The sequence below is a fragment of the Typha latifolia genome, chromosome 7 (genome assembly GCF_019914945.1).
Source record: "Typha latifolia isolate L0001 chromosome 7, TyphaL0001v2, whole genome shotgun sequence".
Lineage (NCBI taxonomy): Eukaryota > Viridiplantae > Streptophyta > Magnoliopsida > Poales > Typhaceae > Typha > Typha latifolia.
The window spans coordinates 12,536,741-12,557,220 of NC_133092.1; the positions used below are offsets into that span (position 1 = coordinate 12,536,741).

Consider the following 20,480-nt stretch of genomic DNA (forward strand, 5'->3'; position numbering starts at 1 on the left):
TAATAAATATATAATAATTAAGTTATCTTTATTTTAATATTAAACTTTAGAGCATAAAATATTATCACTGATTCTTGCAAAAAGTAAAATTTCTTTTCTTTTCTTGTTCATACTATAAATCCTAAATCTAAATCCTGTTGTAATAGTGATTAGTTAGATTTAAAAGAGCTTAATAATGTTGGTGATAATTATGATATTTTGAAAGTTTTTGAGAGGGATTACGTAAAAATTCTTGTTATTTAATACGTAATTAAACACATAATTATGTGGGGGTATCAAATGAAAATGTCCCTTTATTAACTCATATCCATATCATCCTCTTATAAAAAGAAAGAAGAAGAAGACGAGAAACTTTAATTTATACTTATTTCTGGTATGGAAAAGATTGGCCACCTATTTCCACCGACCACAATATATCTACATCAAGGAAGTATCTACTTCTCTGTATGTCTTTGGAATTATAATATCGAAGTCGCTTATCGTCCACTCGGCCATTGCGTTGTTGCTGATGTAGATCTCGGTGCCGACATCAAGGGACGGCCATCTCCTCTTCGCCGGCGGCGTGCCTGGATCCTGCACCCAAAACATTAAATTCCATCTTTAATTAGAACTAGAGGATCTTGCCCTGAAGCAAATATAGGAGGTCGTAGGATTAGAGCGAGTATGTTCAATGTCTCTGGATGTATACGATTGATGTATTAATGACGGGATTGGCGTCGATAAGAAGAGTAAACTCTCACTATCGAGGACCCGAGAGTAGAGCCGACCATCGTTGCTACTGAAAGTGGAAAATTATCCTGACCTGATAGAAATAGAGGGCTTGAGACATCCCCCCGACATCAAGCTCCCATGTTCTTGGATCACCGATCCACCCCTCCCCCTTCTTGGTCGGATACCCGTACTCCCCCCACACCGGATGAGGCAGTATCTGAACTATCTCCTGCGGCTGTGGATTGCTGTACGGGTCGCAGTACGTCGTCGGCTGCTCTGCCTGCGCCGCATTCCCCGGCGAGCAGTACACGTGGTACGCGTCGTACGGGAACCTCGCGGTGTCTCGCCGGCTGACGCGCGTCCCGTTGCGGAACGTGTGGTACGGCGGGCACTCGTACAGCCGGTCCGGCCGGCACCAGGCCTGCGTGTCCGGGTTGATGATCATCTCGCTGTACCGGGTGACGTCGGTCGTCACGTCGCCGTCGCAGGGCCGGCCGTCGTTCTTCCAGCAGCTGCCCATGTCCATGAGGTAGAACTGGCTGTTTGCTCCCCCTCCCTTCTTTACCTCCAATGTGATCCTCACCTTAAAATTAGGCGACTCTGGAACCTAATCAGAGCGAGAGCATATAGTAAGTATCAAAGCGAAGGCAAAATAAAATAGCAAGGGATAAATTCTATGGATCCGTAGCTACTTACTATTCTGGTCATCCCTCTGGTGTCATAATGATAGCCCCCAGAGAACCCCTTGGTAGCATCTGACCTCAAGTAGAGCATGAGCCATGGATACTTGCTTGTGGTCTTGAGCACATGGTGGAAACGCCAGCCGCCATTTACGCCACCTACCTCCTTCTCCCATGTCACCGAGAAGAAGGAGGCGTTGTCGCCGGCGCCGGCGCCGGAGAGGTCGGCGTCGAGGTCATAGCTCCCGAACATCCTCCCTCTCAATGTAGTCCCTTCCAAACTGGTGAAGTTATGATACACCAATGGTTGGTTCATGCACCCTTTTCCGAAGCAGGGGAACCTTCCGGGTTGGGGTGGGAATGGAGGGGTCTTCTTGCCATTCTTGGGGCAGAGAGCTGCCGTGGTGTCTAAGTTTCCATTCTTGAGCATGATCATCCAGAACTGCCATGGTGGGTTGTCTTCCACCTCACATTTCTTTCCCAAATACACCTCCTTCATAGCGGCATACAAATCCACGTCCGCTGCGTTCGCCGCCGGGTCCCCGGGAAGCGGATCGCCGACGCCGAGGGAGTTGTCCGTCTCGCTGACATGGTGCATTACTCCATCTTTATCTGCATGGTGAAGTTGAAACATATAGAAGCTGTAATTAGAAACAGAGGAGATGGATGCAGAGCTGCGGATTGATAACAAAGAGAGAGAGAGAGAGAGAGAGAGAGAGAGAGAGAGAGAGAGAGAGAGAGAGAGAGAGAGAGAGAGAGAGAGAGAGAGAGAGAGAGAGAGAGAAAGAGAAAAGACCCAGATCGAAGCAGTCGGCGCCGCGAGGACTGCCCATTTGAGGGGCTTCTTCACCAACCTCATTGCAAAAATTCCAAGCTTCCCAGGCAACTCTTAAGCCATCTCTTCTCATGCCTGGATCTCCCACAGCTGAGTAGTATTCTTCTTCTTCTCCTTCTCCTTTACCAGCTCCAGTAACTTGGAGAAGGAAGGAGGAGGAGATTAGGAGGAGGAGGAGGAGAATAAGAAGAGAAGAGATCGACCCATTTGAGATCGCCATTGATGAAAAGAAGGTAACAAACAGAGCTCTGAATGTTATAAAGACAGAGAACAAGAGAGAGAAAGGATAAGGACAGGAAAGTAGGTATAGATTAGTTTAGAAACCAAAATTGAAGCAAATTACATAATAATACACCCCTAATTAGTATATATAAGTTATATAACACCCTAGAAATCTGGTTGGTTTGAACTTTGAAGACAATGGAGGTCACGGGTTACATAAGTTATATAATAATTGTTGCAGTAATAGAAGGTTATCCACTCATCCTCACTTCTAAGCTTAAATTTTTTGGTGAAAAAATATAATTAAAATAGATTATGTCTATGTGCTCTTATTTTAGCCTGTTGTGTTCTCCAAAAAGACAGGGATTTTGCAATTCAACCCTGTATTTTTTTGTTGTTATTTACACATCACACCTAGATTTGTTACAAAAATTGAGATATTCTGTTGGTTTAAGAAGATATGGTTAAATTACATTTCTATTATTTGGGAGGTGAAGGAAAATATGGAAAAGATGGGTGCTTACATGCAAAATTGCCTATTACTTTTTATCCACTGCGGAACAATTTTGAATGTATTTTTACATTTTAGTCCCAAGTTTTCTTACTACTTTTCCTTTTGTCCTCATATGGTCATTTCATACACTTAATTATGACATACCACTCAGCCTAAAGCTGCCCTCCATTAAAGTTATCCTTTTCTTACATGTAATAGATCTCATCCTTTAAAAAGGATCAATTTTTAAAAAAATTTATTAAAGAATTGAATAAGCTTTAAAATATATCTAATATAATACTGATCAAATTTTACATAATAAAATTATGATTAAAAAATTAGTACTTTTAATATTAATATTAATTTTGAATAAAAAAGCTAATGTTTGCGGATAGTTTGAAACTACGGGGAACTAATTATAAATAAAAGCACGATATACTTTAAATCTTGTTAATAAGAAGTTATAATTTATAAGTTTTCCTTTGTAACATTCACCTATTGAGTTTATTTTTAATATTTTATTAGCTCATAAGCTAATTAAGATTAGATAAAAGTGTTAACTTCGTCTAATATATAGATTGAATAATTAAATTTTTAAAAAAATTTTTTTATTAGATATCAATTTTAATATCTGCCACTCAAAATGAAGTGTCACGCAAGAGGGAATGAGGAGTGAAATTTAAGTTCTATAATTTGTCTTCTATATTGTGTCCATCTTGGCGTGCAGGATAGGTAAACATGATGGAAAGAAGCTAAAAAAGAGAAGAGGTGTTCATTGATTTATACTGTCTGTAAGTTTTAGCCTTTTCTTGCTTTTAGAAATGCTCCAGAAGATTTGCATTATATAAGCTAGATACTAAGCAGCAACACAATTAGTCCTCTGTATGCAAGCAACCTTTCTATTTGTTCTTTTCTTCTTCTTCTTCTTCTTCTTCTTCTTTTAATCATTAGTTTGAAATATGGACTGCACTCCATTAAAGATTATGAAGTACAAAGGAGATCTAGCTCTTGGCAAGACCAAGTTTTACACATATTTTTGCTTAAAGCAAAGTGGGCCAGCATGACTGCATGACCATTGTTCCCTCTTCCAGTATATCTAACGTGGATACGAGGGTGCAGGGAGAGAAGCTCTTTACTTTTACTTTCACAGATAATAGAGTGAGATATGAAGTACAAAGGATATAAAACTAGATAATTTAACAGTAACAGGGAGAGAAGCTCTTTACTGTTACTGTTACTTTCACTTTCACAGGTAATAGAGTGGGTCTGTTAGTTGTTTTCACTGCGATTTAAGAATCACTAAAAATCCAAACCAAATTCTGCCCATCCAACTTGATAGCTTCCTTTCAACCAAGCAAGATGGCCAAAGAATTCCCCATAGAGCGCGTTGATGCAGAAGTTTAGGAGGATAGAGAGACCATTTCTTTCGTTGGTGGAGCCTGGATGGAGGAAAATACCTACTCCCCCAGGAAGCTGCTATTCGAGTTGGCATCAACCCATACAACTAGATCATTTAGATCAGGATTTGTGTGTGTATGGTGACGCTTAGAAGCAAGTTCCTCCGTAGTTATCTTATTTATTTTACTTATGTAGTTTAATTAGAGTTTAAGTAGGTTAGAATTTATTTAATCATCTAAGTTTAGTTCAGTTAATCTCTGCGCAGTTTTAGAAAAATATTCTGCAAATATTTATGAGTCGATCGAATATTACTAAACCACTTAGAGAATATTGAAGATGTCCTTATCTACAACTTTTATATTTAAGATTTCTCTGGATTAGGACTCTATCTATTTCTTATCGGAACGAAAAAAATATTCCGATAAGGATAAGAAAAGATGATTTAACTAAGTTATGTTTATCTATAGGATATGTTTATCTTTTTAATGTAAGCTCTTAAGGCAAATCTTAGTTTGAGTCAATTTAGGACTAGCAATGCAGCCCTAATTATTTATGTATTGAATGAATATGAGTTTAATCAAATATTTTTTATCGTCTTTATCTTTTATCGTAGCCATTAGATTGTCTCTATCTTCATAAGAATATATCATAATCGTATAACACTTTAAAGCATCCAAACCCTAAGCACCACATTCCTCCAACACTCACCCTACTACGATCGTTAACTAACCACCCTTGGCCGTTCGCCACCATTCGATGACGGCCACAATGTCGGTTATTTATCGTTCTGCCATATCTTAGGAATATTTGTATACTTTTATAGTACAGAGGTAAAATGATACCGGATCAAAGTATAAGGAGACAAAATATAATTAAGCCTATTTTTATTGATTATGAATATTTAAAGGTATAAAACTAGATAATTTAACTAGTTCTTCTCGATATATATATAGATTAGACAACTAGACCAATTCTAGTAAGAAATTAGCCAATAAACTCAAATCATACAAAATATTTATAGAAAAAAATTAAACTTTCAAATCCTTTCCATTGTGTGACAGGAATCTCACTATAATATTAGCAAACATTCTCCTTACATCACACTTCCCCAAAAAAAATCCGACCTAAATGGAAGGGAAGCCAACCACTCAATTCAATGCCTTCTACTTCTAGATATCAACTCTATTTTGGGAGAAAATACCCATCAATGCAGTTAACAGTTATATCTCCACCACTTCTCATATATGGCAGGATTGTAACTGTAAATATAGCTTAGTTGTAGGGTTTACAAAGTTGGTTATATCCGATAATTTGACAGGTAACTCATTTTTTTTAATATATTTAGATTTAGTTTAATCATGTACAAATAGTAAATGGTCGATAAGATTAACCTAATTATTAAATGGATCATGTTTGTGGTTATTACTTTAAACCATTTATTACTTCGACTTTCCGATCTATTTATGACACAATAACTCTATTTATCAACATATTTATAACATAAAAAATTTATTTATAAATCGAATAACTCATAATAAACTTGTTTAATAAATAAATTGTACTCATATTTAAAAATTTCTCTCTATTTAATAAACGTGACGTGCTCGTGTTTATATTTAGAAAATTCCTCACCTAACTCAAATCCGACTATTTGACTCTTACCACTCTCTGGCGTTTCGGTGTGGTATAACTCCTAAACTTAGTTAGTTATTTGCATTTTTTTTTAACTTAAATAAGGTAATTTAAATTAATTTAGTGGTTACATGATTATACTTGAGGGAGAGAGAGGCTATTCCAATAATAGTTGATCAAAATAAATTCTTTTAAGAAAGAGATTAAAATATAGATAGAGAGAGAGAGAGAGAGAGAGAGAGAGATTGTTCTTTGTGTAGGGCCAGCTAATGCCTATTAAGATTTGATCACTATTTTCTTTCCAATATAATTTTCTTTTGATATTATATTACTTTCCATTGACGCTGACTGGTGAGCTGGGGTCTCTTCCACCGTCATTACTTAATATTCTCTATGACAAAATGACAAATAAATCTTATTGGGACAATAGAATAGGATGTGTCTATGTAAGTCGTTTTTAAACTATTTTAATATTATTTGCATCCTACTATATACATTGTACTTTTAAATGTGTCAAAAATACAAGGAGTTGACTTTGAAAAATTAAATTTTAAATATACCTAAAATATCTCCTACTTTTACTATAAATTTTGGTTCCATGATAAATATGTTGTGATAATAAAAATAAAATGTAGGGTGTTTTTGATAAAATTTCATTCTCGTGTGTATTTATATTCTGTCGCTTTTCTTTTAGGAATTTTCTAGACGAACTAGTGACTCACTGATTCGCCATCGTGACGTGGACGGCTCAGATTGAAGTTGGGCCTCTCCTATATATATATGCCACGTATGTGTGCCTCCTCGCCCCCTTCTTCTCCAACAATAAGGGGGAGGAGTTTTATATCTTGTTTTCCTTTTACACGCTTCTATTGTTTGCATGGTCTCAAGAACGTAGAATAGAATAGAATAGAATAGAACAGAGTAGAGTATGAAGCAAACGAACGTGGTGGAGAAGGAGGAGGAGGCGGGGATGTGGGAAGGAGAAGGAGATGGAGATGGAGATGGAGGGAAGAAGCGAGGGGGAGGAGGGGACGAGAAGATCCCGCTGTACAAGCTTTTCGCCTTCGCCGATCCCCTCGACGCCGCGCTGATGGCGGTCGGCGCCGTCGCGGCGATGGTGAACGGGCTCGCGATGCCGATGATGACCTTCATCTTCGGCCAGCTCATCAACGCCTTCGGCAACGCCGATCACGATTCCGTCGTCCACGAGGTCTCCAAGGTAATAATCGCGTCGATTCCGGTTCTTTATTCATGAACTTATCGGTTTAATTCCAGAGGAAAATAAAATTAATATTTTGTTATCTTATCAATCTTCTATTAGATTTATTCCTTCTGTCGCAAGATGAATCCCTCAACCATAAGTGAGAGGATTGCTTTTTAAGGATAGTAAATGTAGTAGCTAGTGGTACTTCATCATAAGAAAACCTAGCTAGCTTTAAGGATGAATGCTCAAATTTATTGTAATGGTTCTTAATTCAATAAATTGAGAGGTATTCTGTGATCTGAGTTAATTTGTACAATTTTGTTTCAGGTTGTCGTCAATTTTCTCTATCTTGCTGCTGCCGCCGGCGTCTCTGCCTTTCTCCGTAAGTACTAACTCTGTTTGCTTGATTTTGATCCATCCTTGCGTTATTTCCTCTGCTCCATCAGAAGAATCCAGCAACATTCTAGAAAGGATGCGAAAAACCAGTCAACTTATGATGTTTAAACTATTAAGGATATCATCACAAAGTCCTAGAGAAGTATTGTCGTATAGGAAAAGGGAGACATGAGCTTTCATTATACGTACTTGACTCCTAAGTTGTTTTCCGTCTTAGTTTAGTTCGGACTTGTCTTGAAAGCTATCGCAGGACAAAAATTACTAATGGAGATTAGGAATTCTGACATAATAATATTAAAATTTCACGCAGAGGTTTCGTGCTGGATGGTGACTGGGGAAAGACAAGCAGCGAGGATTCGTGGGTTGTACCTCAAAACAATACTTAGGCAGGACATAGCATTCTTCGACAATGAAACAACGACAGGTGAAGTGGTTGGTAGGATGTCTGGTGACACAATACTGATCCAAGAAGCAATTGGTGAAAAGGTATCTGTGGCCCAAATGAATGTGTAGTCAATGGTCAACCTTATTAAGCTTTTCAATGATTATTTTCATCACATACTGAAATAAAACTGTGTATTTCTGCAAGAAAAAAGATATCATTTAGTTTGTGCACAGAATCAGCCTTAGAGATGATGAAATAAGATCTATCAATGCGTGACTTGTTTTGCTAATTGCTTTGCTTCCATTTCAAGGTCGGGAAGTTCATTCAATTGGTCTCAACTTTCTTTGGTGGCTTTATCATTGCATTTATAAAAGGCTGGCTTCTGTCACTCGTCATGCTATCATGTATTCCACCTATTGTTCTAGCTGGTGGAATAATGTCGTTAATAATAACCAAATTGTCAAGCCGTGGCCAAATGGCATATGCAGAAGCAGGAAATGTGGTCGAGCAGACCATAGGATCGATCAGAACAGTTAGTATATGTTCATGTTTTGCTTTATCTATTATATCTGATGTCTTTGATTAGTTAGCTTTATCAATTTTCCTTGGCACACATAATTTGCAGGTTGTTTCTTTCACTGGGGAGAAGCGGGCAATTGACAAGTACAACTTGTTCATAAAAACTGCATATAGATCTGCTGTTCATGAGGGGACTGCTGCTGGCATGGGAATTGGCTCAGTTCTGCTCATTGTGTTCTGCAGCTATGGTTTAGCTATATGGTTCGGTTCCAAACTGATCATTGAGAAGGGCTACCAAGGAGGAAATGTTATTAACGTCATGATGGCTATAATGAGTGGTGCAATGTAAGTCTTGTCAGTAAGATATCTACGCAAAAGTTCATTCAGAATGCTTACACTTAACTATATTTGCCTCATCTTGCAAAAAATTTTCATCAGGTCTCTAGGGCAGGCATCACCATGTATAAATGCCTTTTCAGCAGGACAAGCCGCAGCGTATAAAATGTTCGAGACAATCCATAGGAAACCAGAGATTGATGCCTACAACATGCGTGGCATTGTGTTAGAAGACATCAAGGGTGATATTAAACTCAAAGATATCTACTTCAGCTACCCTGCTAGGCCTGATCAGTTGATATTTGATGGCTTCTCATTGCATGTACCTAGCAGCACAACTATGGCTTTAGTTGGACAAAGTGGCAGTGGAAAGTCGACTGTGATTGGTTTGGTCGAGAGATTTTATGATCCCCAAGCAGGTGAAGTGCTCATAGATGGAGTCAATCTGAAGCAATTGAAACTTACCTGGATAAGGGAGAAAATAGGACTCGTCAGCCAGGAGCCAGTTCTATTTACCACCACTATTAAAGAGAACATCTTATATGGAAAGGAAGGTGCAACACCGGAAGAGATTAAGAGGGCTATTGAGCTTGCTAATGCTGCAAAATTCATTGACAAGATGCCCAACGTAAAATATATTCACTTCAATTTCATTTAAGTGTGCTAGTCAATATAGTTTCTAATGCGTAATTAAATGTTTGTCTACTGCAGGGGCTTGACACAATGGTCGGTGAGCATGGCACCCAGCTCTCTGGTGGACAAAAGCAGAGGATTGCAATTGCAAGGGCTATTTTAAAGAATCCGAAGATATTACTTCTGGATGAAGCGACGAGTGCTCTTGATGCTGAGTCAGAGAGAATAGTTCAGGATGCGCTTGTAAGGATCATGGTAGACAGGACCACCATTGTTGTTGCTCATCGTTTGAGCACTGTGAGGAATGCCGATAAGATATCTGTAGTGCACCGTGGACAACTGGTAGAACAAGGTAGTTGCCTCTTTGTAATTATTTTATTTCATATGTCTATCTCAGAAGCAACTTATGAATTTTCCAAACTGTGACTTTGCTACTTGTATTAATGTCACTGATGTTGGGTGTAAACAGGTTCACATGAGGAGTTAATCAAGGATCCTGATGGAGCGTATTCCCAACTCATACGTTTGCAAGAGATCAATCGGCAAAAGGAAGACGCAAACTCAGTGGAATTAGAAAAATTACGGCCGACCTCTAATGCTTCAAGCTCTTTACGACAATCTAATAGTAGAAGGTTGTCTTCTGATAGATCAATCAGTAGAGGTTCCTCATTCGGAGGAAGCGGTAATCATTCTTTTGTAATCTCCTTTAACTTGCCTGCTGCTGTAACACTCCAGACAGGTAAGCCAACAGAAGAACTCAGTGAACAAGATCAAAATGTTAATAAAGTGAAGGAACCAGTATCTATTAGACGACTGGCCTATCTGAACAAGCCAGAGCTACCAATTCTTTTATTGGGATCCATTGCTGCAGCTATCAATGGAGTTATTTTACCTGTGTTTGGGATCTTGCTTTCAAGTGCCATCAAGATTTTCTATGAACCACCGCATATGCTGCGAAAAGATGCACGGTTCTGGGCACTGATGTATGTGCTTTTAGGTGCCATTTCTCTTGTTATAGTGCCCATACAACAGTACATGTTTGGGGTGGCGGGTGGGAAATTGATAGAACGGGTCCGTTTCTTGTCATTTCGGAGGGTGGTGCACCAAGAAATCAGCTGGTTTGATGAGCCTTCAAATTCCAGGTCTCCTTGCCTACAAAAATTTTAGTTTCAATTTTGATCATTCTCTGATGCATGTTTCTTTTTTACCGTCCGACTCTTTTAGAAATTGAGTTTGGCCGTCTGTCATAACCATTTGCCTATCCTTTTCTTTCAGTGGAGCAATAGGTGCAAGGCTGTCAGCAGATGCTTCATCGATTCGAAGTCTTGTAGGAGACTCCTTGTCATTGATTATTCAGAACATGTTTACTGTCATTGCAGGCGTTGTAATATCCATGGTTGCCAATTGGAAGCTAGCCCTCATAGTCTTGTTCTTTCTTCCTTGCATGGCCATGCAAGGATATGCTCAGATGAAATTTCTCAAGGGATTTAGTGCAGATGCCAAGGTAAATTCTCCTTTATTTGATCCTACCTGCATGCTTCCACACTGGTAATATGAATATTTTAGGTAGATGACACAACTAATGTAAAGTTGGCTACAGAAAACGTATGAAGAAGCCAGTCAGGTGGCAAATGACGCAGTTAGTGGTATAAGAACTGTGGCTTCTTTCTGTGCTGAGCGGAAGGTTATGACTACTTACCAAACTATGTGTGAAAATCCTGTTAAACAAGGAGTCAGGCAAGGAATTATAAGCGGCATAGGCTATGGTTTCTCGTATGTGTTGCTCTATTGCTCTTATGCTCTGTGCTTTTACATCGGTGCTCGTTTCATACGTGATGGAAGTGCAACTTTTGCACAAGTCTTTAGAGTGAGCACCTTTCGTTTATCGTTGTTATTAGATTGTTTTACATTGTTGTTATTAAGATTGCTTTGCATTGTCAACTTGCTTCACCTGTGGTTATGCAACTGGCAGGTCTTCTTTTCTTTAACCATGACAGCACTTGGAGTTTCACAATCAAGCGCATTTGGTCCTGATGTCACAAAAGCCAAGGACTCAGCTGCTTCTATTTTTGAGATTCTTGATCGGAAGTCCAAGATTGATGCAAGTAGTGATGAGGGTTCAGAGTTGGCAAATGTGAGGGGAGAGGTTGAGTTCCAGAATGTGAGCTTCAAGTACCCAACACGTCTAGATGTGCAGATCTTCAGAGACTTGTGCTTGACCATTCCTTCTGGCAAAGTATGGTGACAGAACTCAATTGTTTTTAACTATGTTCAGATGGAACTGTCTTCAATTTTCACAACTAATATAGTTCCAAGTTGGTTATGCTACTTCAAATTCTTTCTACTTTATCCTTCTAACACTAGATTCCCTTTGATTTTTGCTTCAGACTGTTGCACTTGTCGGCGAGAGTGGATGCGGAAAATCGACAGTAATAGCCCTTCTGGAAAGATTTTATGACCCGAATGCAGGTACAATCTTGTTAGACGGTCTGGATATCAAAACTTTGAGACTTAATTGGCTAAGGCAGCAGATGGGTTTAGTCGGCCAAGAACCTGCGTTGTTCAACGACACCATAGGCGCCAACATAGCTTACGGAAAGCAAGGGGAAGTATCGGAAGAGGAGATCATTGCAGTTGCCGAAGCGGCCAACGTGCATCACTTCATAGCATCACTCCCTCAGGGTTACAACACACACGTCGGAGAGAGAGGTGTGCAGTTGTCCGGCGGACAGAAGCAGCGCATCGCGATCGCCAGGGCAATCCTAAAGAACCCAAAGATCCTTCTTCTGGATGAAGCCACGAGCGCTCTCGATGCGGAGTCGGAGCGCGTGGTGCAAGAAGCGCTTGAGAAGGTGATGGTAGGAAGGACCAGTGTCGTCGTGGCTCATCGTCTGTCAACTATATCGGGAGCCGACGTGATTGCGGTTGTCAAGGATGGTGTCATCGCCGAGCAAGGACGACATGAAGCACTGATAAAGAAGGAGAATGGAGTTTACGCGTCTCTTATCGCACTCCAGTCTGGTTCTTCGTGATGATCCTTTCCTGTTGTGATTTCGATATTTATCTTCGAGGAGGGAAATTTTTCATTTGATGTTTGCCTGGTTCTGATGAACTAAACAAAATAGATACGAATCAGGGGATTATAGTTCCCAATAACTCTCGACGTTTTACTGTCAAGCTGGCGCAGGTATTTAGTTTTGAGTTATTTTTATACTATATATATTTACTTCTTTGTAGTGTTCTTTGCAGTGTTTCGGGTTATATTTATTTATTTGTATCCAGATAGAGATTGATGAATGAAATGAAAACTTGTAAGATTTGGTGTGAAACCAATAGCTTGAAGATAAAAGAGTTCGTGTTTAGATTTACAGCTCAGCTGGATACACAATGATTCTATGCTTACCTGTTTGTTTCTTCTTCTTTCCCTTTTTCTGACTCTGAACAACTAGTTGTTAATGCAAAAGAGATTTCATCCACTTCATGGTGATGTTTGTCATCTCTCACATTATGTTTTTACCATTGATGATATCTGTATATATATATATAGGATTGTTTTGGAATCAAATTACAAGCTTAATACCGTTTCTTGGGATGAATGATGATTAAACTATCAATGTTGGTCTACAGAGTAATACATTTCATAACAATGTTCTTCAATGATGACAATATATCAAGATCCTCTCTGGGGTATAAATGCAAAGAAAGTAGTGACGAGATAAAAAGATATACATGAACTATATGTTGCATATTTTCATATTGATATTCTTAATTATCTAATTTTTATAATACTTTGACCTCTTTTTAACTATTTAATATCCTGAAATCATAGTCAAGGATGGCAACTAGATCAGTTGGAGTCAGATTAAGATAATGCAAACACAAATACAATCTACTTAGATATTTATTAAAATAATTATAAATAGATTATCAAGTGGGACAAAATTATTCAAATTTATTTAAATTATTTGGATTATAAATTATCTTTTTCGAAAGAGATTTTTTTATATTATAAAAAGGTTCTAATAACTTATAAATGAGTTAGCCAAGTTACAAATGAGTTTAACATATTGAGATAATAAATACTAACACAACATATTTAATAATCGAGTTATACGAGTTAAATTATTTATGATTTAAACTCGATTAGATTAAATTTAAACCCATCCAAAAATCGAGTTATTTGGTCAGATTAATTTTTGTCATCCTTAGGCCCAGCAGAGCCGAGCTAAGATAATTAAAAGCAAATTAATAGAAACTTACGCTAGCTTTAATCCATGCAATTGCACAGTAATTAACACCACCGAAAGCAAAAGCAAAGCAAGCCGAAACAAAGGCAAAAGCCATAGAAAGCAAAAAAAGAAAAAGAAAAAAAAAGAGAGCATTAGCAAACCTCCAATAGTCTCTTTATCTCTCTTTCTCTCTCCCTTCCTTTGCTTCACTTCATGTCTATCTCCATTAATGGACACTCTCCTCCTCTTCCTCCTGCTCCTCCTCTCCGCCATCACCTCTTGCTCATCCCAGTCCTCGCTCTGCCGGACGTCATGCGGCGGCATCCCCATCAAATACCCTCTCTCCATCGACGACGGCTGCGGCAGCCCCTACTACCGCAACATGCTAACGTGCTCTCCCTCCTCCGGTTTCCTCCACCTCCGCACCCCCTCCGGCACCTACCCGGTCATCTCCGTCGACTACGCCGACCCTCACCTCGTCGTCGCCGACCCTTCCATGTGGAGATGCCACTCGAGTCGTACTACTCGAGTTTCCAATCCGTTTAGCCTTGACACGAGCACGCGCTTCTCTCTTTCCACCAAGAATGATTACTTGTTCTTCAACTGCGACAGAGATGAAGTCATCGTCGAGCCGAAGCCCAGCTTCTGCGAACGCTTCCCGGACAGGTGTAATCTCTATCCTTTTCCAAAATAACACCTCGCATTTTAATAATTTTATTATTAACACCCTCTCTCTGAGGGTGTCAAAGAAATATTTCGATAGAATACGGGGATTAACATCTAAAATGCTTTCAAATATACTAAACTTCCTATGCTTCTCCTCCATTTCTCTTTCTCTTTGCTTCTGAAATATTAGTAGAGAAGCTAAAACTTATCTAAAACCATTTTCTTAAGATCATTTTAGAATCTTCAAATAATGATTTTTGAGTTAAAATTGAGCCAAACCATGGGAGGATTAATTTTCTTTTAGTCTTAATTTTATTCAAAGACTTGAGTACTAGCGATAGTGACTTAAAGTGATATAATAAGAACTACAGGCAAATAGCTTAAAAATGAGGCGTTAATCACAAAATCACTAAACTATAGGGGAGTTATTATTTATTATTTTATTTTTTAAAAAAAAGTTCCTATAGATGAACATTGGTAATTAACAGGTGCGATGCGGCGTGCGATACTGCCGGATATCTCTGCCGCAATCTCCCAGAATGCCCAGATAAGTTGGCGGAGATGAACGTCACCTGCTGTTCTTATTATCCAAAAGCTTCAGAATCCCTCCGGGTTATGCTGCAGCACTGCGAGAGTTATACGAGTGTTTACTGGAAGACAGTGGGGGCTAATTTGCCACCTTATGATCAAGTTCCGGAGTATGGGGTGAGGGTGGACTTTGAGATTCCGGTGACCACTCGTTGCCTGGAGTGCAAGGACAGTGCTAGAGGGGGAGGGACGTGTGGGTTTCACACCGAGTCAAGGGGATTTCTTTGCCTCTGTCAGGATGGAAATGTCACTACTTACTGCTCAGGTGTGTGTGTGTGTGTTGTTTCCTGTCTTGCTTTGATTTCTTCTGCTAGATCTGAATAGAGGATAACTACAACCAGCTAGACGTCTTATTTGTTAATTCTTCGTGCCATATTGACCTCCTTTAACTATGTAAAACTTTCCAAATAATCCTACTCTTCCATTAACTGCCGAGTAGTTGTGACATGATCAAATTTGGATGAGAATCGTTTTAGAGAAGTTGAGAGTAAAATGAGAGATATTAGATAGTTCAGAGAGCTTAAGTGTAATTATTATTATTATTATTATTTGGAGATAGAGAGAGAAGCGAGAACTTTATGGTTTTGTAGTTAGATCTTTAGGAATCACTGGAATTCAAATCTGAAAATACTCATACAATATCAAATCTTTATGGTTTTGATCTTGTCAGTAGGCAGGAGAGCAGGAGATTAGATCTTAGACCTAGTTTTTTGAGAAAAAGAACAGACCAGTTTTTGTTCTCTAGAGATAGGAATCTAGCTAAGAGGTGATTTTGTTGTCTAGCTTTAGACAGCATCAAGTGATAAATATTCTTTTCTTTGGACAACTTTGGCATCTCATTCCCGTATCTTATTCTTTAGCTTTTGTTTTAGAGATCAATACTTAATGAGTCTCTATGGTCAAGTTTCAACTTTTTAGAATTGATTGCATACTTAGAAGAGAGACCCACATGGTTTGCAATCTTTGGTCTGTCTACTCTCATATATGAAGAAATATTCTAATAGAGATTAAAAAAAATGAGATTGATAATTTGATATAATCAAGAAATAAATTTACACATTGTGATATTTTAGTTTTTTTTTCTTGTTTATTTATGACAAAATTTTAACAATATTAATTGTCACATGCTGCGTGCTTAGATGGTGGATCATCAAGGCATCAAACATCAGCAGCAGTAATTGCTGGTAAGAGATAATTTGAAAGAAAATATAGTTATCTTTGTTCATTAGAGTGCATTTGTTGATAATTAAGCCAATAAAAAGACTAAATTCTTAAATTTTATTGCAGGGACAACAGTCTCTTCTGTGGCTGGAGCAGTTGGCATAGGAGGCCTTGTATGGTATCTACGAAAGATGAGAAGCAATAAAGTAGTGACATGTGGAGTACAAAGCAATGAAAACAGACTATTTTGATCTTGCTTCTTTCTTGTTATATTTTCTCATCATCTTTTTCTTGTCACTATTTTGAGCAGAAAGAGTTACTATCAGACATTTATTCTTCCAACAATTTTGTTATGTTAGTAATCATAGAAGTATCAATCTTGAATACAAGTATCATCATGTAAATATATTCCATTTATTAGAGTATATGAATACAACAGTTACATTGATCATAAATAACAAATAACAGAAATTAACATCATCCACTGCTAGATCTTCATGGCATAAATTAACCAAAACAACAATTAATTACTTCCATCCTATGCATAACTGCACATCCCATAGTTGCAAAAACTTCCCTTCTTGCACTTATTCTTGCAGCTGCCGCAGTTCTTAGGATCATACATCACACTAACACACCTGCCGCCGCAGCACGTCTCTCCGTAATGGCACTTCCTCCCACACTCGCCGCAGTTGAGGCTGTCGGCCATCACGTCGACGCACTTCTTCCGGCAGCAGTCGGGCCCGGGGCTCCCCCTCGCCCGGCAAACCCGGGGAAATCTATCGCATGTTGCGGTGGCGTCGCGAGGATTATACTGCGAAAGCCAACGGTAGTTAACCCCCCTGAGTGACTCATTTTGATCATTCTGGAGAGTGGTTGCAGAGGCTAGAAATAAGCTGGCCAAGGCAACGAGTAATGCCAATGTGAAGCAGGTCTTTGACATCATTTTGATATCTAGGAGTGAGTATATGAGGAGGAGTACAAGTGCTAAGAGGAGAGGAATTTAATTTACTTGGTGATGAGAGGATAGAGTTAATGGTTATGGGTATTTATAGAAGAGAACTAGAATGGAGGGAACGTAGCAAATCTATGGCTGTTTCCTTTTTGAAAACTTTTAGTAGCAATTCAATTCGTTCAAGTTATTGAGAAGTTAGGCATCTCAATGGTATGAGCTCCAAAAAGCTAATTAGATGATAGAAGTTGATTTATCCATGAAACTTAAAGTTGCTCATGTATGTCTGCATGGTGCTTGTATGCATCCATACATGTTGTTTCGTGTTTGGTGTGAATTTAGCTGATCTGGAAGCTCATCGTCTGTGGATTGGAAAGTCAAAACAAGGGATCTATGTATGCGAAAGTCAAATGGCAGAAACTGCTGCCACAATGGTCAAAGTCAACCAGTTCAAGATAGTGGACGTCTACCTGTTAATTAACTAGTTACATTTGGCGTCTCCGCCGTCGTAATCCTAAAATACTTAAGCTAATCTTAACAGCAGGAAGAGAATTAGAACAAGAAATAGCAGAGCAGATGATTTTATTAGTGGATAGTATCGTTCCATGCATATATTAGGGATTATTAAGCCTGCCCAAGAGTTACGTGTGAAGACTGAAGACATCTCAGAGTTTATACGTAAATACCTTGTACCTAATTGGATAGGTCAAAAGGAAGACGCCAACTTGACAAACTTAGACTTCTATTGGTTTTCCAAACCTAGGTCAAATCGAATCAGTTAGAAATATTGGTGGGTTTCAATCCGAATTGTTACCCAATAATTGACTAACATGCAACTTTTCAAGAATCAAAATCTAGTTTATTTTCTTCTCTGAAAGAAAGCATCAAAGTTCATGGAGAAGCTTAAGATTTAAAAATCATTGCACGCCACTGCTTGCAGAAGAACTAAATGTTGCTAAAATCTAAGCTGCTTCTTTTTTTTTCTGAACAAGAATTTCTTCTCTTTTGGAGAAAGTTAGTGTGAGATTAAGTACACAAATATATATAGATAAAAGGACAAAAATTTCATGCAAAATTTAAACAAGTTGTGATTTATGCTAGTGACACATACAAAAGAGGTTAAGGGGATCCAAGTTTCCTATTTTATACGAGGAAGATTCCCATACATATTGACATATAGTTTCCTCTCATTCTGTGTCCATGACTGTTAATTACTGCAGCCTGTAGGTAATCCAGAAATCCTTGTAACAGAAACTTAACTCTATCTTCTGCTCAACTACTCTGCTAAGTTTAACTGGACTTCCTTGTTCACAAGATATATATTTAGAAAAGTATTGAAACTAATGCCTGTAATTAGCTAAGAACAGCTTAGCCCTGTAATCTTCTTCACTCCTGCCTTCTCCATTGCCTCTCTCACTTCCGCTGCATCACTCCATCGGCCTTCCCCCGCATAGATATTCCGCAAAAGCATATATCGACCAGAATGCAATGGCTGCAGCATGATCAATTGCCGCCCCAATTCAGCTCCGAGTTCTGTCTTGCCATGGAGCTTGCAAGCCCCCAGAAGTGCACCCTGCACTGAAGCATCAGCAGCTATTGGCATCCTCCTGATGAATTCAATGGCCTCATTCAGATGGCCAGCCCTGCTTAACATGTCGGCGATGCACCCGTAATGCTCCATCGATGGAGTCACCTTATATTCATTAACCATAGATTCAAACAACCTCAACCCTGTCTTCACCAGTCCTGCGCGAGCACAAGCCGTCAGTGCCGCAACCAATGTTATATGGTTAGGTGACAGCCCTTCAGCTTGCATTCCGACAAATAAATCCAATGCTTCAGCCTCCTTTCCATTGCCAGCCAATGCAGATATAAGAGCATTCCAAGTGCAAATTTCCTTCTGTCTAACCATTTTGAACACATTGCCGCAACAAGTTAGTTGACCATGCTTGCCATACATATCAATCAACGCTGTGCCCAAAAACGCAGTTAGTTGCGTCTCATGTTTAATGATGTAACTGTGGATTTCCTTCCCTAGAAACAGACCTTTGGGGCCTTCCAAATTAGCACAGGCAGAGAGGACGCTAACGAATGTAGCTTCATTGGGTCTCACTTCTCTCTGCCAATTCTCATGCAACAATCTCTTGAATTGCTCAATTGCCTCTCCAAAGCATCCATTTCTTGAGAAACCACTAATAAGGGTCGTCCAAGAAATAGCATCCCTACAAGCCATATTCTCAAAGAACCGAGTTGCAGAGCTCATGTCGCTGTTACCGCACAGCGCATCAAGCATTGCATTGCAAGAAGCCACGTCCGGGTGAGGCATTTCAGCGAATATTTTCTCTGCATCAGCAATGTGACCAAATCGTGCATAGACCTTGACGATGGAGCAGTTGACGAAGTCGTCAATGACTAGGCCACGATGAATGCATTGGGCGTGGAGGGCACAGCCATTGGAGAAAGAGGAGGACTTGAAAAGAGAAGGGAAGGTATGGTGGTTGGGTCGGGCGCCGTGATAAAGCATTTCGACAAACAGGTGGTGGGCAGCATTGGGAGGGTGGCGAGGAAGGCAGCGACAGGCTTGTATCAAGCAGTTGTAGGCAAAGGTGGTACTTTTGGTAGTTAAATTCCATCTATAACTGGAAGGAGTTGATAAGGAGAAGAAGCCGGAAGTGACGAGAAGGGTGTGTATTTGGCTAAGTAAGGAGGGCTGAGTAAAGTACTTCTGGAGCAAGAGCTCAAGGCATTGCATATGGTACTCTTAATTATTTTGGGCTAATAATGTGCAATGGATTGGAGGTTGGATTTTTCATAAGAGAGAGAGAGAGAGATTTCTTTAGCCTCTCTCTACTATACAAGGCTACGCTCGTTTGAAGAAGATGAAGGGTAGACTTGGAATCACGAATTATAGTTGTCAAGTCCAACCTCCAATCGTTTAAACCATTTTTTTTTTGATAAAATTATTGCCATATTAACTTATTATCCTTTACATCTTCCGTATTTATTTATTCGTCCTTACCATTTTGCTTTAATGTTTCAAATATATTCTCGGTTGAAACAGTAAATAACAAAATAATAATATTTCATAACTTGAAAAATAAAAATATCTAAAATAACTTTTACTACTACTGCCTTTTACTTTTATCTTGTTATTAAATATTTAAGTCTCGTTTACTTTAGAAATAATATTATATTTAAAATATGTATTCTTTTTTATTATTCTTAAAATAAATTTTTTATTAGACGAATAATTATTATTATACTTACTTGTATTCTAAAATAATAGCATAATAATTATTTTTAATATAATATAAAAAGTAAAAAAATATGAAAAAAAAATTATTTTTTATAAAATTATTATAAATAATTTTTAATTTGATATAAAGTAATATCAAGAGTAAATTAATAATTAAGTTGATAAATGGTATAAAATATAATTT

At 38.6% G+C, this 20,480-nt stretch overlaps 5 protein-coding genes across 5 annotated transcripts; 2 read left to right on the top strand and 3 right to left on the bottom strand.

Moving 5' to 3' along the window:
* Positions 1-267: 267 nt before the first annotated feature.
* LOC140791715 (uncharacterized) lies at positions 268-2,645 on the bottom strand. Its single transcript, XM_073142346.1, has 4 exons — positions 2,188-2,645; positions 1,408-2,003; positions 803-1,318; positions 268-573 (listed from the first exon to the last, which is right to left on the bottom strand). Exons 1-4 carry the CDS (start codon positions 2,444-2,446, stop codon positions 418-420), a joined length of 1,527 nt encoding a protein of 508 aa, XP_072998447.1. The 5' UTR covers positions 2,447-2,645; the 3' UTR covers positions 268-417.
* A 4,129-nt stretch (positions 2,646-6,774) lies between these two features.
* On the top strand, positions 6,775-12,773 carry LOC140791714 (ABC transporter B family member 9-like). Its single transcript, XM_073142345.1, has 12 exons — positions 6,775-7,190; positions 7,503-7,557; positions 7,882-8,057; positions 8,267-8,488; positions 8,582-8,820; positions 8,914-9,439; positions 9,523-9,796; positions 9,914-10,586; positions 10,720-10,948; positions 11,045-11,311; positions 11,417-11,680; positions 11,832-12,773. The coding sequence occupies exons 1-12, from the start codon at positions 6,900-6,902 to the stop codon at positions 12,474-12,476; spliced, it is 3,861 nt and encodes a 1,286-aa protein (XP_072998446.1). The 5' UTR covers positions 6,775-6,899; the 3' UTR covers positions 12,477-12,773.
* Positions 12,774-13,746: 973 nt separating this feature from the next.
* Positions 13,747-16,433, top strand: LOC140792456 (uncharacterized). Its single transcript, XM_073143470.1, has 4 exons — positions 13,747-14,339; positions 14,828-15,192; positions 16,067-16,111; positions 16,215-16,433. Exons 1-4 carry the CDS (start codon positions 13,903-13,905, stop codon positions 16,337-16,339), a joined length of 972 nt encoding a protein of 323 aa, XP_072999571.1. The 5' UTR covers positions 13,747-13,902; the 3' UTR covers positions 16,340-16,433.
* Positions 16,434-16,576: 143 nt separating this feature from the next.
* Positions 16,577-17,031, bottom strand: LOC140792849 (uncharacterized). The gene has a single exon (XM_073144070.1). The coding sequence runs from the start codon at positions 17,029-17,031 to the stop codon at positions 16,627-16,629; it is 405 nt and encodes a 134-aa protein (XP_073000171.1). The 3' UTR covers positions 16,577-16,626.
* Positions 17,032-18,397: 1,366 nt separating this feature from the next.
* Positions 18,398-19,564, bottom strand: LOC140792850 (putative pentatricopeptide repeat-containing protein At1g10330). The gene has a single exon (XM_073144071.1). It carries the CDS (start codon positions 19,562-19,564, stop codon positions 18,398-18,400), a length of 1,167 nt encoding a protein of 388 aa, XP_073000172.1.
* Positions 19,565-20,480: the final 916 nt, after the last annotated feature.

Bases quoted from the DNA above. Each gene is read 5' to 3' on its own strand.
- LOC140791715 (XM_073142346.1), bottom strand. From the start codon at position 2,446: ATGGCGATCTCAAATGGGTCGATCTCTTCTCTTCTTATTCTCCTCCTC. The intron at 2,004-2,187 runs GTCTTTTCTCTT...TTCACCATGCAG, and splicing joins CGCCGACTGCTTCGATCTGG to ATAAAGATGGAGTAATGCAC. The intron at 574-802 runs GTCAGGATAATT...TTTTGGGTGCAG, and splicing joins AAGCCCTCTATTTCTATCAG to GATCCAGGCACGCCGCCGGC.
- LOC140791714 (XM_073142345.1), top strand. From the start codon at position 6,900: ATGAAGCAAACGAACGTGGTGGAGAAGGAGGAGGAGGCGGGGATGTGG. The intron at 7,191-7,502 runs GTAATAATCGCG...ATTTTGTTTCAG, and splicing joins TCGTCCACGAGGTCTCCAAG to GTTGTCGTCAATTTTCTCTA. The intron at 9,797-9,913 runs GTAGTTGCCTCT...GGGTGTAAACAG, and splicing joins TGGACAACTGGTAGAACAAG to GTTCACATGAGGAGTTAATC.
- LOC140792456 (XM_073143470.1), top strand. From the start codon at position 13,903: ATGGACACTCTCCTCCTCTTCCTCCTGCTCCTCCTCTCCGCCATCACC. The intron at 15,193-16,066 runs GTGTGTGTGTGT...CTGCGTGCTTAG, and splicing joins TGTCACTACTTACTGCTCAG to ATGGTGGATCATCAAGGCAT. The intron at 16,112-16,214 runs GTAAGAGATAAT...ATTTTATTGCAG, and splicing joins ATCAGCAGCAGTAATTGCTG to GGACAACAGTCTCTTCTGTG.
- LOC140792849 (XM_073144070.1), bottom strand. From the start codon at position 17,031: ATGTCAAAGACCTGCTTCACATTGGCATTACTCGTTGCCTTGGCCAGC.
- LOC140792850 (XM_073144071.1), bottom strand. From the start codon at position 19,564: ATGCTTTATCACGGCGCCCGACCCAACCACCATACCTTCCCTTCTCTT.